Source organism: Argentina anserina, chromosome 6 (genome assembly GCF_933775445.1).
Source record: "Argentina anserina chromosome 6, drPotAnse1.1, whole genome shotgun sequence".
In the NCBI taxonomy this organism is placed as follows: domain Eukaryota; kingdom Viridiplantae; phylum Streptophyta; class Magnoliopsida; order Rosales; family Rosaceae; genus Argentina; species Argentina anserina.
The window spans coordinates 15,835,864-15,853,876 of record NC_065877.1 but is presented as its reverse complement, the minus strand read 5'-3'; the positions used below and the strand labels follow the sequence as shown (position 1 = coordinate 15,853,876).

The 18,013-nt window shown below is 35.5% G+C and overlaps 1 protein-coding gene across 1 annotated transcript; it reads left to right on the top strand.

The window, feature by feature from the left end:
• Positions 1-11,172: 11,172 nt before the first annotated feature.
• LOC126800399 (protein PATRONUS 2-like) lies at positions 11,173-12,183 on the top strand. The gene is given in 4 exon segments (XM_050527768.1): positions 11,173-11,236; positions 11,325-11,557; positions 11,559-11,798; positions 11,944-12,183. Coding segments are annotated over 4 exon segments (711 nt in total). The 3' UTR covers positions 12,118-12,183.
• Positions 12,184-18,013: the final 5,830 nt, after the last annotated feature.

The window sequence follows — 18,013 nt, the reverse complement described above, 5'->3', positions numbered from 1 at the left end:
GGCACGGCCTCACCATTCAAGCATCATCAATCTTGCACACAAGCATAAGCCAAAGCTCTACCGAATTCCATAATCACCAATTCAGAAAATCCTAAAACCGATTTCATCATACCTTCACCATCCCTAGCCTTCAAGTGTGGATCCGGCTTGAAGATCCATCCACCTAGAAGACTTGTTTCTCCTTTGTGACTGATCGGTTCGATTACTCGAGATCAATATTAACCCTGTAAGCATCGTTAGTAGTATAAAGCAAGAGGGTATCGTTCACAAACCGGGGATCCAACCAGGGTAAAGAATCACAAACATTTAACAACGAATTCATGAGTGTTTAAAAGAGTTTGATATATAGGATCGGGTTGAAAGATAAAAACAGAAAATAAAACCTAAACTAATATATACATGTGATCAACCAACCAACACATAATATATTACCAAAACAAATCATACAAAGCTAACGAAAATCAGATTCTAGTCCTCCTTTAACAGTCTTGCCGAGACACTATCATGAATAACTAAGGTTGGATCATGCAATTAGGGTCCTAAGCAGTAACCTAAACACATAGACACTTAACACATTCGATTCATTCCAAGCGGTCTTAATCGAAATCTAACATACTTATCTTACTATGAAACTTCAAAGCCACGCATATTGAATTCATTAAGCATGTCACCTACTTAACCCCCAATCATGCAATTCCGAAAATCACATAGAAAAGATAAACATATTCATAGCACAAGTCATAAATCCAACAACCTAAATATCACGCTACAAGCGTATACATAACACATAGATACTCTCGAAATCACACAAAGATATGTCACGGCATAAACTAAAATCATAGAACTACAAACCTAAAATCGAAACTTTATATAATTTGAAACAAGTAAATATCTTATAGACAAAATTGAAACAAGTTTACAATGACCAAAACACATACACAACCAAGAACAAGAAAAAACCAAAAACCGAAATAAACATAGAGAGAATCATGGTTACACTTTATCAATCAAGCGATCTCACAAGGTGTAGCCGTGGCTTTCCAAGGGGATGAAACCTCTTCACAAGCGTGCTTGAAGGCTAAGGATTGGTGGAGAATGGTGGAATCGGTTTTAGGATTTCTTGGATGGGTGAGTATGAAATTTGGTAGAGCTTTGGCTAGTATGTGCACAAGGTTGATGATCTGTTTCTGTGGAATTGAGGTGCTATATATAGAGGAAGAAACCCAAGGGAGGATGGCCACAAAGTCCACAAAGTTGAAACCAAATTGGTTGAGGTTTCCTAGATTCGGCAGATTTGACCTTTGTCCCTTGTTGTGGCCATAACTTTCTCTAGAAAATAGATATTGAGATGATTCCAACTGGCAATTTCAACTAGACTTCCGTGGCTTTTCATCCATATAAGGTACATTTTCTCAATCATTTTGAGCTGTCCAGGGAAGCCCGTCAAAGATGGATGATCTGCACTGCAGAATTCTGATTTCTATAAGGATTGCATATCTTTTGCATTAATTACATATCTTCTTCCTCCTTTATTGCTGATTTCTTTTGCACAAATTTCTTCCTTTGAATTAGGGAGGCAGCAAAAGTCTTAATTGTTGCAGCCATGTTTGATTTTTCTTACCTCTCCTCATTAAATTTGCTGCATGCCTTCTTTGACTTTCTTGCCTCTTCTCATTTAATTTGCTGCATGCCTTCTTTGACATTCTTTGGTGCTGGGATTTATGGACATTCTGATACATATTTGTGCTCTATTTGCAGGAGGAACAAAGTCCCAAGTTTCCCTCATAGCCCTTGGATCAAAAGCAAATCAATGGCTGAGATAATTCCGCCGAGTTCACTGGACCTCCGATCAATGATTCAGTCATATCTCTCTGTAGGAATAAGATATTGATTTGATTCCAAATCCTACAGAAACTAGACTCAAATACCTTTATTTCCATATAAAGTAGGTCTTCTAACTCGATCGGAGCTATCCAGGGGAGCCCGTCGAAGATGGACTACGAATATTGACAGCATTTTGATTCTTGAATGGATTGGGCTTTGAAGTGTATTTTCTTCTCTTTCCTTGTGGAACTAGGATTGCTTTCCTTCTCCAACATGGATTTGTATTTCCTAATAAGAATAAGTATGTTAGAAACAAAGAAATACACAAGGATGAATCCTACTCGAACAATGAAGCATATCTCAACAAGGATTCTTAACACTTAGCACGATTTGATCATCAATTCATTCATAATTGATATAAGCTCTACCTAGACACTTATTCATACAAAAGAAACTAAAACATACTAAATAAGAGGTAACAAAGAGTAAGAATAGGGCATAATCACATTAAGAATGTCACACTTTGTGCTCCTATCAACAACCCCACACTTAAGCTTTGCTAGTCCCTTAGCAAACACTAGAAAAGGGAAACAAAAACAAAAAATAAAAATCAATACAACTAAACTAATGACTCAACTATAATGCCTTCAACATTTTGTCTCCGCGATCTTCAAACTCATAGCATCAAGAATAACACTTAATCGAAATAGATAGAATGAATTTAATGGTTAATAAACATGAGAACTCATATAACAAGTAAGACATGGCAGAAAGATAGGTGATATTAAGCTCAACATGTTCAAAACAAGTTCAAATTTAACTGACAAGGGATATGCACTCCAAATATTTTCTCTCAAGAACATGGCATATGCTTAAAAGCTTTTCACACACAAGAGTTATGAACACATAGTGAATTCAAACACCTCATGAAAGATACCAATCATATGCACAAATGAACCCAAACCATATGCTTACTCATGAAACAAACTCCACAAATCAAGAGCTACTCATTTTAAGAATCATGCGGATCTTTATAAAAGGTAGGCTTAGGCTCGGTAAGGATATTATTTTCTTAGGTAAAAGGAATCACAAAGGTCATCCTCAAGACTTAGCAGAGCAAGAATCATTCACCTTATGTCGCCGTACTCCATAAAACAAGGGCCAATTTTATCATGTTGGACCCATTCTTCACTTTAAACATTGTGAAAACGAACAAAGGCTAAAGTACAACATTATTGAGCCTTCAACAAATACATTACAACTCCAAATTCACATCAAACATAGCTATGCCGTAACTTCTTTGTATATATATATATTTTTTCTTTCAAGCCGTGTTCATGTATATTTTTTTTTTCTTCTTCTTACGGCATCTTTCTATTTTTTCTTCATTCTTTTCACCTTTTTCTTAAGGCACAAATACATACATAGCATAACCCCACACTTGAATCGAATCATCACTCCATATTAACACCAAGAAATCGGCTCTGCCAAGCTTTGAGAACAAGGTAGAGATATAACTATACTAAGCAAGGATATTAACATGTTGGTAATGAAAGAAAAGGTTTAATGTTGGCTCAAAGGGGTTCATACTAAGGTGTCCCAAGCATGGCACAAATAAGGCATACGGCCTTTTGGTTTAAGTGGTGGAATCCCTAAAAAGATCCAACAATCATTTTCAAAATCAGAGTATATTATGATAAAAGTTTTGAAAGTTTCACAAAGTAAGTTCTAGCATTCTCTAGTTCATTGCAATTCTACGACATATGAATTGATCAAAATAGATGTAATGAGGTTATATAGCCAAGAAATGGTAGAATAAACTCTCTAAACAAAGGCACATATATAGCTCGAAACTCACATAGGTTACATGAATTTAAACAAGTAAGGAACATGCTCATTTTGTACCTAAGTTTCAAAATCCTCATCTACTACATGTTCGTACAATCTCTACACATCCATTAACCATCAAATAGAAATTAAGTTCAATTTTCAATCTTGTGATCATCTTTCACCCAATCATCCAAAGATCATACTCATCCTAGACAGTTAAAGGCATACCTAAGACTCAAAACAAAACAAAAACAAAACAAAAAATAGAAATTTTATTTTATTTTATGACTAACACAAATATATAAACCTTCCCCCACACTCGAATCATGCATTGTCCTCAATGAATGTCAAAAATAAATTATGCAATGAAAGACAAAAGTATAGTGGAAGGAAACAAAGACACAAAAATAAAAACAAGAGAAAAAGATGAGAAAAGCTCCCCCATGACGCGGTCTAACAGCCTGCATTCCATGCTTCGTAACGTTTGAAAATAATCTCCGATAAGTAAGACATCAGTGGGAATAGAGAGCTGATGTTTCTAGCTTTCCAAGCATATAAAGTATGTTCGCTCTTTGTACCTGAATTCCGTTGACTTAAACAGCTGGAATGGAAATGGGGCCTGAATAAAAGTTGAAGATAACACAACAAGCTTTCAATCCATATATGGCACGACTGCCCAGTTAGGCCGGAAGTGCTCGCTGGTTTGCCATTTCCAGACTGTAACTGCACGAGTTCTGTATTTCTGACACGACCTTGCTGCCTTCAAATTGCAACCGGGAATGATGTAGACCTCTAAATTCAGTTCTGTAAAATGATACAGAAACTAGACTCATAGACCTTTGTTTCCATATAAAGCACATATTCCAACTCCCCCTGATCTGGGAGATACAGTCTGCCGAAGTCGACGGACTGTTTCTGCCAGATTATGTTGAACGAAAATGTTTTGCTCCTCTTCACGTTTTCTCGAAAACTAAGCTACACACGCACAAAACAAATCAAAAAGAACAAAAAAAAAATAAAAAAAAAATAAATATAAAAGAAAACAAATTGGGTTGCCTCCCAACAAGCGCTTAAGTTTAAATTCTAAAAGCTTAGACCGAGTTTTCCTTTCAATCATTTTGTAGGTGACACATTATGGGGTTTCTCCTCCGCCATTTTGTTGTCCAACCTTGTAGTATATTCTTGAGCTCATTGTTGGTCACTTCACTATAAATCTGTAGAATCTCAATTAAAATCATTAGTGAAAGTGGGAACTTACCGAACATAACATAGGACACGAGGTCCTTAAGAGACTATGTTCCTCTAGGCATATGATATTCCGTGGAATTTAAAATGCAACATGAATGAGATGCAAAATGAATGCAATGCGGAATGAAATGATGAAGATGCAATGCAAAAGTTAGAGAATAACAATTAGGAAGTCATTGTATATACAAGTCACAAACATGTCAAAAGTCATTTAAATATAATAAGCACATGTTAAGGGGAAAAAGAAACGAAAACAAGCTTAACAACCAATCCAACATAATGTCAAATCTTATGTTTAAGTTCGTTTTAATTTCTCAACTCAAAAACCTAATAAAGTATACACAATTACAATTATTATATGTTACAACAAAATAAAATAATGACTCACAAGTTAGTTCTTTAAGTTTATAAAGTTCACACAATTCACAAGTTCTTTTTGCTATTTCAATGACTGAATGAACGACTGATTCTAAGTTGTAAACCGAGGTGGACGTGCGGCCTAAGTATGAATGTCTAGACACAAGATCAAGTCTTTGTTTCAGAAGACCGTATAGCTCAATTAGAGATAGTGAACATGGTAGGACTCATTTGTTGAACTACGGAGAGCGAACTCCCTATCGACTCCATCACCGAGATGTATGTCAGTCAATAGTTCTCTGAGATCCAATTTTGGTCCCATGCACCAGGGTAATAAAAGAGCATGCCTCTTACTCAGCTGGACTTAAACTTGGGTGTTAGACAATTCTCCAAGTGTTAATAAAAGCCGCCCTCAACCTCATGCAAAAACTTTGGAAGAAAACATGAGGGGTTGAGGCTAATATTAACAAAAGGGACTTTACCTATTCCATTCGATTTACAACCTACAACAATCATTCATTAATCATAAAAAATAACAACCTAAGATTAAATTAGTATATATTAGAACAAAGTAAGAAAAAAATATATACAAATTTACAATATGAACAGTGAATTCGAAATTAAAAGATTGGAATCCATAATGATGGATCCCCGGCAACGGCGCCATTTGATCGGTTCGATTACTCGAGATCAATATTAACCCTGTAAGCATCGTTAGTAGTATAAAGCAAGAGGGTATCGTTCACAAACCGGGGATCCAACCAGGGTAAAGAATCACAAACATTTAACAACGAATTCATGAGTGTTTAAAAGAGTTTGATATATAGGATCGGGTTGAAAGATAAAAACAGAAAATAAAACCTAAACTAATATATACATGTGATCAACCAACCAACACATAATATATTACCAAAACAAATCATACAAAGCTAACGAAAATCAGATTCTAGTCCTCCTTTAACAGTCTTGCCGAGACACTATCATGAATAACTAAGGTTGGATCATGCAATTAGGGTCCTAAGCAGTAACCTAAACACATAGACACTTAACACATTCGATTCATTCCAAGCGGTCTTAATCGAAATCTAACATACTTATCTTACTATGAAACTTCAAAGCCACGCATATTGAATTCATTAAGCATGTCACCTACTTAACCCCCAATCATGCAATTCCGAAAATCACATAGAAAAGATAAACATATTCATAGCACAAGTCATAAATCCAACAACCTAAATATCACGCTACAAGCGTATACATAACACATAGATACTCTCGAAATCACACAAAGATATGTCACGGCATAAACTAAAATCATAGAACTACAAACCTAAAATCGAAACTTTATATAATTTGAAACAAGTAAACATCTTATAGACAAAATTGAAACAAGTTTACAATGACCAAAACACATACACAACCAAGAACAAGAAAAAACCAAAAACCGAAATAAACATAGAGAGAATCATGGTTACACTTTATCAATCAAGCGATCTCACAAGGTGTAGCCGTGGCTTTCCAAGGGGATGAAACCTCTTCACAAGCGTGCTTGAAGGCTAAGGATTGGTGGAGAATGGTGGAATCGGTTTTAGGATTTCTTGGATGGGTGAGTATGAAATTTGGTAGAGCTTTGGCTAGTATGTGCACAAGGTTGATGATCTGTTTCTGTGGAATTGAGGTGCTATATATAGAGGAAGAAACCCAAGGGAGGATGGCCACAAAGTCCACAAAGTTGAAACCAAATTGGTTGAGGTTTCCTAGATTCGGCAGATTTGACCTTTGTCCCTTGTTGTGGCCATAACTTTCTCTAGAAAATAGATATTGAGATGATTCCAACTGGCAATTTCAACTAGACTTCCGTGGCTTTTCATCCATATAAGGTACATTTTCTCAATCATTTTGAGCTGTCCAGGGGAGCCCGTCAAAGATGGATGATCTGCACTGCAGAATTCTGATTTCTATAAGGATTGCATATCTTTTGCATTAATTACATATCTTCTTCCTCCTTTATTGCTGATTTCTTTTGCACAAATTTCTTCCTTTGAATTAGGGAGGCAGCAAAAGTCTTAATTGTTGCAGCCATGTTTGATTTTTCTTACCTCTCCTCATTAAATTTGCTGCATGCCTTCTTTGACTTTCTTGCCTCTTCTCATTTAATTTGCTGCATGCCTTCTTTGACATTCTTTGGTGCTGGGATTTATGGACATTCTGATACATATTTGTGCTCTATTTGCAGGAGGAACAAAGTCCCAAGTTTCCCTCATAGCCCTTGGATCAAAAGCAAATCAATGGCTGAGATAATTCCGCCGAGTTCACTGGACCTCCGATCAATGATTCAGTCATATCTCTCTGTAGGAATAAGATATTGATTTGATTCCAAATCCTACAGAAACTAGACTCAAATACCTTTATTTCCATATAAAGTAGGTCTTCTAACTCGATCGGAGCTATCCAGGGGAGCCCGTCGAAGATGGACTACGAATATTGACAGCATTTTGATTCTTGAATGGATTGGGCTTTGAAGTGTATTTTCTTCTCTTTCCTTGTGGAACTAGGATTGCTTTCCTTCTCCAACATGGATTTGTATTTCCTAATAAGAATAAGTATGTTAGAAACAAAGAAATACACAAGGATGAATCCTACTCGAACAATGAAGCATATCTCAACAAGGATTCTTAACACTTAGCACGATTTGATCATCAATTCATTCATAATTGATATAAGCTCTACCTAGACACTTATTCATACAAAAGAAACTAAAACATACTAAATAAGAGGTAACAAAGAGTAAGAATAGGGCATAATCACATTAAGAATGTCACACTTTGTGCTCCTATCAGTGACACCGAGTAGGACATCATCAAGTGTAATAATGACCCTTCTAGCTTTGATTTCGTATTTTAGCTTCTGTTCTTCGATGATTATGTATTTGGTTTTGTTAATTTATTCCGACTTTGTCTATGAAGTTGATTATTGATTTCAAGATATATGAAGATACCGATTTTGGTTTTTGATTCTATGATTTTTGGTTATCTGCCGTGGCATGCTTTGAATGATTTCGATACTTATATGTTATGTATGTGAGTAGTAGCATGATATTTAGGTTGTTGGATTAAAGACTTATGCTATAAACATGTTTATTCGTTTCTATATGATTTTCGAAATTGCATGATTGAGGGTTAAGTAGGTGATATGCTTAATGAATTCGATATACATGGCTTGGAGTTATGTGGTTAGATGAACATGTTAGATTTCAATGAATGGCAAGTAGCAATGGTTGAATGTGTTAAGTGTCTATGCATATAGGATGCCGAGTAAGAGCCTAGATTGCATGATCCAACCTTAGTTGTTCTTGACTTGTTTCGGCATGAACCTTAGGGAGAATGAAACTTCAATTTCGGTGCCTTTGTGTACCTTGTTTTGGTGATGTATTGTGTGTTGGTTGGGTGACCACATGTATATATTAGTTTAGGATTTATTTTTTGTTTTGATACCGAACCTATATATCAAAATCTATATCTCTTAATGAATTTGTTGTTAAATGTTTGTGATTCTATGCCCTGGCTGGATCCCCGGTTTGTGAACGATACCCTCTTGCTTTATACTACTAACGATGCTTACATGGTTAAATATTGATATCGAGTAATCGATCCGATCATGTATATGTTTTCAGGTCGGTTTCCGGTATTGTTCTCTTATTTTGTCTGCGTTTTTTGTTGCAATTTCTTGGGGTATGTAGTTTTGTATGTTGGGTTTCTCTTTTGATTGTGGATTTGGGATTTCTGGCTAATTTTGCGTAAAATTCAATATAAGCATGGATTTGTATAGCGTTTTGTTTATTTGGGTCTGTATCTGTTGTAATGTATGGATGGAACTTCGGTTGGAAAATTGGTATTGGAATGGATTTCGATTGAGCGTGTGGATTTGGGCATGAACCAAACAGAATTAGATCATAGAGTATGGTTGTAAGTATGGTTTTGCTTTTGCTCATTTTGATTTAAATAAATTTAGTGATGAGTTTGGACATGGAGCTAGATCTAATTGTGATTACAATATCATTGAATTATAGGGTATATTTGTGGTAGTTGTGAAAAGGGTTTATATGAGTATGGTTAATCTCTATGAATGGTTTCTGATCTTATCTCAGTTGATTGATTATGTGGTTATTGATGGTGTGGAAATTTTGTTGGGGATGGATTTTTGGTGTTTTGTTCTGACTGTTGCCGTAGTTTTGGTGGTAAATCAGTGTAAGCTTGGAAATGTTGGTACAATGTATAGTTTGTTTAGGTTTGTTTTCATTGTAACTTATTGGATGGATATTCAGTTTCAAAAATTGGTATTGGAATGGATTTTTAATTGAGAGTATGGATTTGGGCATAAAGCAAACCAAATTTGGTAATGGTTTTGGGATTTGTTTGTTTTAATTCAGTTTAAGATTGGAGATTTTGGTATAATGTTGAAATTTGTTTGGGTTTGTTTCCTTTGTAATTTATGGGATGGATATTTGGTTGGGAAAATACCAGGAATGGATTTGATTTATTTTTGTTTTTTCAAGATTGGTATTAGTTCTCTGTTTTGTTACTGTTTGGTGCAGTGGTATGTTGATTGGTTCTTATTTGATTCAATTATGGTATCAGGTGGAATGCTTGGTTGAGATGGGAAGAGCTGGGTTATTTTGACTTCTGCCTTTTGTGAATGTTGTAGCAAGCTTATTTTTTCATTTTTTTTGTTTATTTTTTTCATGAATTGATAATGGTTCCAGTCCCCAGAGATTAAAAAATCATTTAAGCAAAACGAAAAAACTGTCTGGTAGTTCAAAGGTGTTTTAATATTAAGTAAATGTATTTGTATTAGGAGCGTGTTAGTCTGACTGGGATGTTGTAATATTAAGAAATGTTCTAAAAATCGCCGCCTAGGCGACCGGAGACCTCTGGCCACCACAATTTTGGGCTAAACGGCAGTGTTAGGCGGCTGGGCGGCTTATGGGCCGATCCTGAGCCGATTTTTTCCCGCCTAGGCGGTTGGGTGGATCCTGGGCGGCTATGTTTTTTTTTTAAGTTTTGGATTTTGAGTATGATTCGGATACAAAAGAAGTACTTGAATGATATGGAGAAGAAGAATTTGATGAGCTCCAAGGGATTATGCTTGCAAAAATACATTCCCGTTGTTTGAATTGTTTTTCTTATTTTCCAAAGGGTTGGTGAATTGTGTTTCTTATTATTGATTTTCCTAAGTTCATTGTTGTTGAATTGTATTTCTTTTTTTTCTAAGAGGCTAAGATCATTAGATCAATATTGTTGAACATTTCTAAGGATTAAGTATTAAGAACATATGTATTTTCAGTATTCTAGAAATTATATATATTTTTACATTAATTTCATGCATTATATTCTTATTTTAATTATATTTATATAATTATTTGTTATTAAAAATTTAAAATATATACAAAAATACAAATCCGATTAATCCCCGATTAATCCTCTGGGCGTTGGTTTTTAGCTGTCCGCCCGATTAACGCCTAGCGTTTTTTAGAACCTTGATATTAAGTAAGATAATATATATTTGGTTATTAGCAATAGAAAATGTTGAAACCTCATTCATACGTTGCTTCTTTCTAACAATAATATACAGTTAGTCCAAGGTTCTTCCCTTTAATATGACATAGTTCATGTTCACTTGATTTATGAGTGTGTTAATTCTAAAGTATAAGTGCCTCTGTCATGATTGGATAAATCCTTTAAATAGCTCTTTAATTTTTCTGCTGAGATTGCCAAGATGTTTCATGTTGACTCCGCTAAACATCTTGGCAATGAATGATGGCTGATGGTTAGTAAATGGTTGATCTCTTTCTTTCTTTTATTTGTTTCTATTTTAGCAGATAATCAAGTTCAGTTGGCTACAAAGAGTAAACCAATGGCATCAAAAGTTGTTCATTTGGTTCAAGATCAGAACCTTAATATTCACCCTGATGGTACTTGTCACGATTATAGCTATGCATTTCCATATGGTTTAAAAGCATTCATATGATATCTTGGTCTGACCATATTATCATTTATCTACAGCAGGGGTTTTAGGAAAGGGTGATGCTTTCATATCAACAAAGAAAGGGAGACTTGGTGGAAGGAAACCTCTGGGAGATCTATCACATTGGGGGGAGCCTGATTTTACCAAGGCATCAAAAAAGCCCGCTCTCACTAACTTTCTCGAAATCATTGCTGACTCTAGCAGTAAGAAAGGCTCGTCCAAAACCTCAGGCAAACTGCAGATCAATATGCACCGAAAGCCTCTATCTGATGTTGTCTAACACAATGGAACCACTTTTACATAAGACTTCAAGTGTTTTGGCAGAGTAATCATCTTTTGATTACGAGAAGGAAGGCTTTTTGCATGACCATAAGCAGTGCATCAAGGCAAGGATAAAGGCTACCCATATGGATGAAATGGATATGTTTAGATTGATACATGGACCAAATTCATCCAAGAAGCTTTTATCTCCACCAAGAGCTTCTCTGCCAACCAAAGTCGGGGTAAATTGGCAAGTGTTTTCTATTGCAGCAAAGCTTTTTAGTTTGGATTATTCTGGAGTCTGGTCACTATTCATCAATAGCTATTTTCTTAGTTTGTATTAGTATGTACAGTACAATACACTTCATTTAGCAATCTTTGTATCTTGATCTTTGGCAGGAGAGTCTGATAATGTACTTGGAAGAGATACATGAGGATCAATCCACCTTGTTGCTACCTATCAAGCAAGGTTACACACCTCCTTGCAATTCTCCTCCTTTATCACCATATCGCTATTCCAATTTGCCTTCTATATGGGAGGACTATGATTTTCAGGTGATGGGATCACCATAGTTTCCAAGGCACTGCTTCCAAACTCTGTATGATGTAATGCGCCATCAATCATCTTCATATTGATGGAGCTAATATAATTTTGTTATATGTTTTTCTTGGGTTTTCTTTCATTAGATCAATATTTAAATGCTCATCCCAGTACTTGAAGTCCATGGTTTATGTCTGTAGATATGTGACTTCTTTCTTGGTCAGTGAATATCAGTTTAGATTTTAAAGCCTACTGGAGTATTTCTATCTTTGTTTAACATCTTATGTATGCCATATGCTTATATGATTCATGAAATCCTATCAGTACTATGTTAACGACACATTTTCTCGTATCCTTCATTAATCACTACTACACATATAGCCTTCTATGGCATTTTAGGGATGCCTTTTTTCAAATAACGTCATTAAAACTACCATTTAACGGCATTTTTATAAAAAAACGCCACTGATGATTGTAGTCTAAATACATGAGAAAAAGTGACAGCGTTTTCAAAACTCCATGAAATGATGAAGACGTTTTCAAACGCCATAGTAGTTTGATGTGTCTATTTTTATGGCGTTTTTAAGCGCCATAAATTCCATGGCATTCAAAAACGACATCGAAAGATCTCATACTTTCTACAAAATTAAGCTCGCGGTGAAGTGGGTCTTTTTTCACTTTGGCGCTAAGTACCAAAAGATTGGGGGGTTGGGGGGGGGGGGAGGGAATTTATTTTTCATTTTGGATCCAAATGAAAGTCCCCAAAAACCAATTCCACCAAATGACCTTCTTTCCTCAAAACCCAGAAAACCTTCTTTCCCCAAAACCCTCGCGACCCGGGATAGACTTGGGTTTTTTTCTGGGTAATCCCACTTGGGGCTGCATCTCTCTGACGTGCTCTTTATCAGTACTCATCTCTCTGATTTCTGGGCTCTTGTCGATCTTGGTTTACTCAAGTAAAACACCCTAAATTCAATCTTGGTTTGTAAATTTGTAAATACGTTTGTCTGAATAGATGAAGTCAATTGCTCTTTTCTAGTGAAGATGACTCACATTTATACTAAAGAAACAACAACCAGACATTTTGGTCCTCAATTGAAAGGAATTTTTAGTGTTGCTTTTTATTAGATTAATCCACAAAAGTAGTGGGTTTAGTGAATTAATTAGGTACTAGCATGAACACCTATTGATTAGGAAGTTAATTATGGATTAGAAAACACACACGTTTTGCAATTGAGGAGGAAACATATAGTTGACAGGTGAAAGGAGATGGACCTAATATCTTTTGATTTTGATCTAAAAGACACTTAAAATGGAACTTTTTGATAATTAAAGGGGACGGTTTTAGCACTTTACTTGTTGGTTAATGGTTATTGTCATTTTAAGAGTTTAATTTCTAATTGTTTCAAATGCGATTATTCAGGTTTGTGATGGGCTCTGTGAGGATTTGATTTGGCTGAAGTTACTATAAATTGCTTTCAATATCCAGGTTAGCATTATTAATCAATTGCTTTCAATATCCAACTTGTTTGTTGATAATTAATTAAGATCTGCTGGAGTAGTGATGTTTGAAGTTTTGAGGGAATATGGGGCTTTCAATATGTCTTATGCTTGTTTGTTGAATAAGCTCACTGAAGTTCTGTGGGAATATGGGGCATCTAAGAGTTCTCATGACATCTACCATGTCTTACCAATTGTGATTTGAATGATTTTCTTTCTTGGAGACTAATCTTAATCAAAGAGTGATAGATAAATTGATTGGGTTTTGGTTTGTATGATTGTCTATTACGTTTATGAGCTTCTTTTTTAATAAATTCAACTTGTGATGGAGTCAAAGGTTGCCTCTAAGACTAGACATTGATTTTCATTCTTGTAATAATTGTTCATTTAATTACTTGAATGTCAATTGTTTCATAGTTGAATTTTTATATTCTTTTAGGTATGGGAAATTTATTCTCTGCCACCATGGATAAAAGCTGGACAGCTTTGGATCCAAGTAGTGATGAGTACCGAGAAGGAGTAAGACAATTTGTCTTAACTTCCAAGCGGTATGCTAGAAATCCAGAAATGGTTATATGTCCTTGTGCTATTTGTCACAACCTTATCCCACAAACTGATGATGACTTACAGATACACTTGTATAAATACAGCATCAATCTTGCATATGATATTTGGTGTGCACATGCAGGTCCTCCTGTACAAGATGAATAAAACTTAAATGAATCAAAGGATGATATAGATGTGGACTTTGACCATCCTGAAGTCCATCAAATGTATAAGAACACTAGCTTGCCCTTTTTTTTATGGATCTGAGAGGTCATCAGCTTTAAATATAGAGGAAGAGTATAAAAAAAATAGAGGAGGTTGAAGTTCCCCTCTAGGAGGGTCTGGGAAGCACACAAAACTATCAGCCACCCTCATCTTGTACAAATTCAAAGCTGCCAATGGTCTTGCTAACTCAGCTTTCGATGAGTTGTTGCAAGAAATCAAGGGCATGTTACCAGAAGTTAACACCCTTCCTGAGTCAACATATGAAATTAAAAAAATCTTGAAAGAATTTGATTTAGGGTATGAAAAAATCCATGCATGCATCAATGATTGTGTCCTTCTTACAAAAGCTAATGTGGATTTGGAGGTCTGCCCCAAATGTGATACTTCGAGGTGGAGAGTGAATCCCCGGACCAAAGAGATAGATATTGGAGTGCTTGCAAAAGTCTTGCGCTATTTTCCGATAATTCCTAGGATTCAGAGGATGTATCTTAACCCGAGTACTGCTAAGCTATTAACTTGGCACTCAACTCATCACAGTAAGGATGGCATGATGTGCCATCCTGTTGACTCAGTTCAATGGGGGTTTGTTGATAAAAAGTGGCCTGAATTTGCTTCTGATCCTCAAAACTTGACATTTGGATTATCCACTGATGGGTTTAATCCTTATAGAAATCTCAGTTCTACTCATAGTATTTGGCCTGTGATTTTGGTCAATTACAATCTGCCACCCAATATGTGCATGTCAGCTGAAAATATGATGTTAAGTTTACTCATTCCAAGGCCAAAACAACCCGGTAATGACATTGACGTGTATTTAGAGCCATTAATAGATGACTTAAAGAAGCTTTGATAAAATGGGTGGAGATGTATGATGCGTACAAGAAGTGCGTGTTCAACATGAAAGCTATTTTGTTATGGACAGTGAATGACTTTCCAGCCTATGGAAATCTAGCTGGGTTAACCACAAAAGGGGAGTTTGCATGTCCTGTGTGTGGTCCTGAAACATGTTCCAAGTATTTACCACTTGCTAACAAGACTGTGTATATGGGTCACCGAAGATTTTTGCCCCAAAACCACTATTATCGCATTAAGAACAAGTGGTTTGATGGTATAAAGGAAAGAAGGAGAAGTCCAAAGATATTTTCTGGGTTGGCTGTTGTACATGCTTCATGTGGGTTTAAAAATGATTTTGTAATGTCAAATGAGAATACTCATGCATTTTCAATTATAACTTAGAATCAAGTCCATGCGACTGCAACTCCAGAAGATGTTGTTACCCCAAGGGTATGACCTCTTGTGTTTGCCTAAATCTGTTTTTATATCTATCTCAATTAAATATATGTTGTTGATTATACTGGAAATTACTGGAAGTTGATTGTATTTAAATTTGTAGTCTCGACAAAGGAGCACTCATCTGCCATCACTTAATGACAAGTGTAAGTTGTTGAATTGGGCTGGCAATGTGAAGTTGTGGCGATAGCTTTTGTTTCAGCAACAGATCCAAAATCAAAGGTGCATGGCTTCACTCTAGAACCTGATTGTTATAGGGTTTTCATTGATGAAGTTCTTGTGGAAAGAGCAAAATTCTATAGGACTGAGCCTGAATTTTCTAACCTTGATGATGCGCTTGGAAGCACTATAGCTTGGCCAATTAAATACATTGTCTTTGATTATGAGTAATGAGGTATGGTACTTATATTGGTGTTATTGCTTTCTGTAAATTGAAAACTTTACTGGTTTAATTCCACAAAGTTGTGAAAAGGTCTAAGCTTTAATTTGGTTTTAGAGACTTTACAAATCTTTTAGTCACATTATCCCCTGCTAGATTTCCTAGTGATCATATTATTTTCTATATTACAGTTTGTGTATGCTGGCATGGAGACTTGCAAGGTTTGGATGCAGCATGTTGATCATTTCCCTTGCTGGAAATATGTTGATGTTGGTAGATGGACCTTTTTGTTTAAGAGTAGTATTAGCTACTGGGATTTTTACTGTGTATTAGTTTTAAAGTTTTAATATGTGACAAGTACTCTACTTGGTATATTCTTATGCTAAAGATTGGTGATATGTACGGATTTGGTTATGCTAAGGTTGATTATGAAGACAATGGTAGAATTTAGTACTTTCTTATGGAGTGAGCTAGTTGTTATGGCAAGATCTTTTTACCCAAAATTTATGCCCAGATTTATTATATATTTTTTTATTCCATATAAACGTAGATGACATTTGAGAAGTGCCATTGTAAATATTTTTGACAACGTTGAGAAACGCCATGAAAAGTTCATATACACATTCATCTAAGAGATTCATGACGTTTCTAAGCGCTATCATTTTTATAGATGGTGTTTAGAAAACGCCATCAAAAAATGACAATGGCATTTATGAAGTGTTATCGAATTGAGTTCAATGCTATCGTGGTACATGTTGATGGCGTTTCGAAACGCCATTGAATAAAAAATGATGGCGTTTGTCAAATACTGTAAAAAACAATTTCAATGGCATTTTGCAAACGCCACAGAAATGTCAAATAATGGACGGCGTCGGTTATTACAGCGTCTGGTTATGGCGTTTAAAAATGCCGTAAAATATGTTCTATGGCATTTTTCAAACGCCGTTGATGTAATTACTTGTAGTAGTGAATGGTTCAGACTTTTTCTGTAAATCAATCACCATTCAACCTTCGAGAAAAAGCCATGATATTGAAATCAACTGCCTTATTCTTGTTCTTCTATGACACCTTATTCTTGTTATTCTTGTTCTACATATTTGATGAACACTGCATAGTTTAAGACTCGTTCATTGATATTTGTCTCACTAGCCCCAGTTTACCACACAAGTGTGAAATATTTAACCACATTTACAACCCTTCAACTTTCACAAGTCACAAGCAACTAAGCAGTAGATTCATTCTACAAAGATATATCAACAAATCTTTGATGATAGTTTTTTTCTAAAATCAAAGTCGATGAGAGCATACATCTCCATTGCCTTGCTGCTCGTTTACAGATAATTGATAGTTTGATACAAAGACTTGGTTGTCCTATAAACTACAACATGCAATATTCTCACAGAGCTTATGAAAAATGAAAATGTAACCATCAACACTAGGGTCACCATCGACACGCACTGTAGAAACAAGGAGATGTCATAGACTCATAGCACCATATGAAGGCCTAGGAGGAAAATTCTTTGATTTTCTGACCTTGCTTCTTTATTTTATTTTTGGACGAACAAAGGCTTTTCCGAACCCCGGATTCTGGAATTCATGCTTTTCCAAATTGGCAATTTAGTGGGGTTTGCACCTTCATTTCTCTCGTAGATGTAAAAAGTAGTTTTCGGTCATAACGACAATAAAAAGTTATTACAATCTAAGAGCAACTCCAACCATATAGTCAAAATCTTATATAGACAATAAACGTTTATAATTGATAGCATTTAATCTTTTCCAACCAAGTAGTCAATTGACATGTTGAGTTCTCATGTCAAATTTGTCATCGGCAAAGTAAAGAGTCATTTATTATTTTTTTTTTTTTACTCTCTACTCCTCTAGGGTTGATTCGTAGGTTTTGACAACAATGTTAGAACCATAGTGAACTCATCATCAAGATTCAGTAAAGTATTAATCTAAACAAGAATCAAATTGTAGGAGATATAATT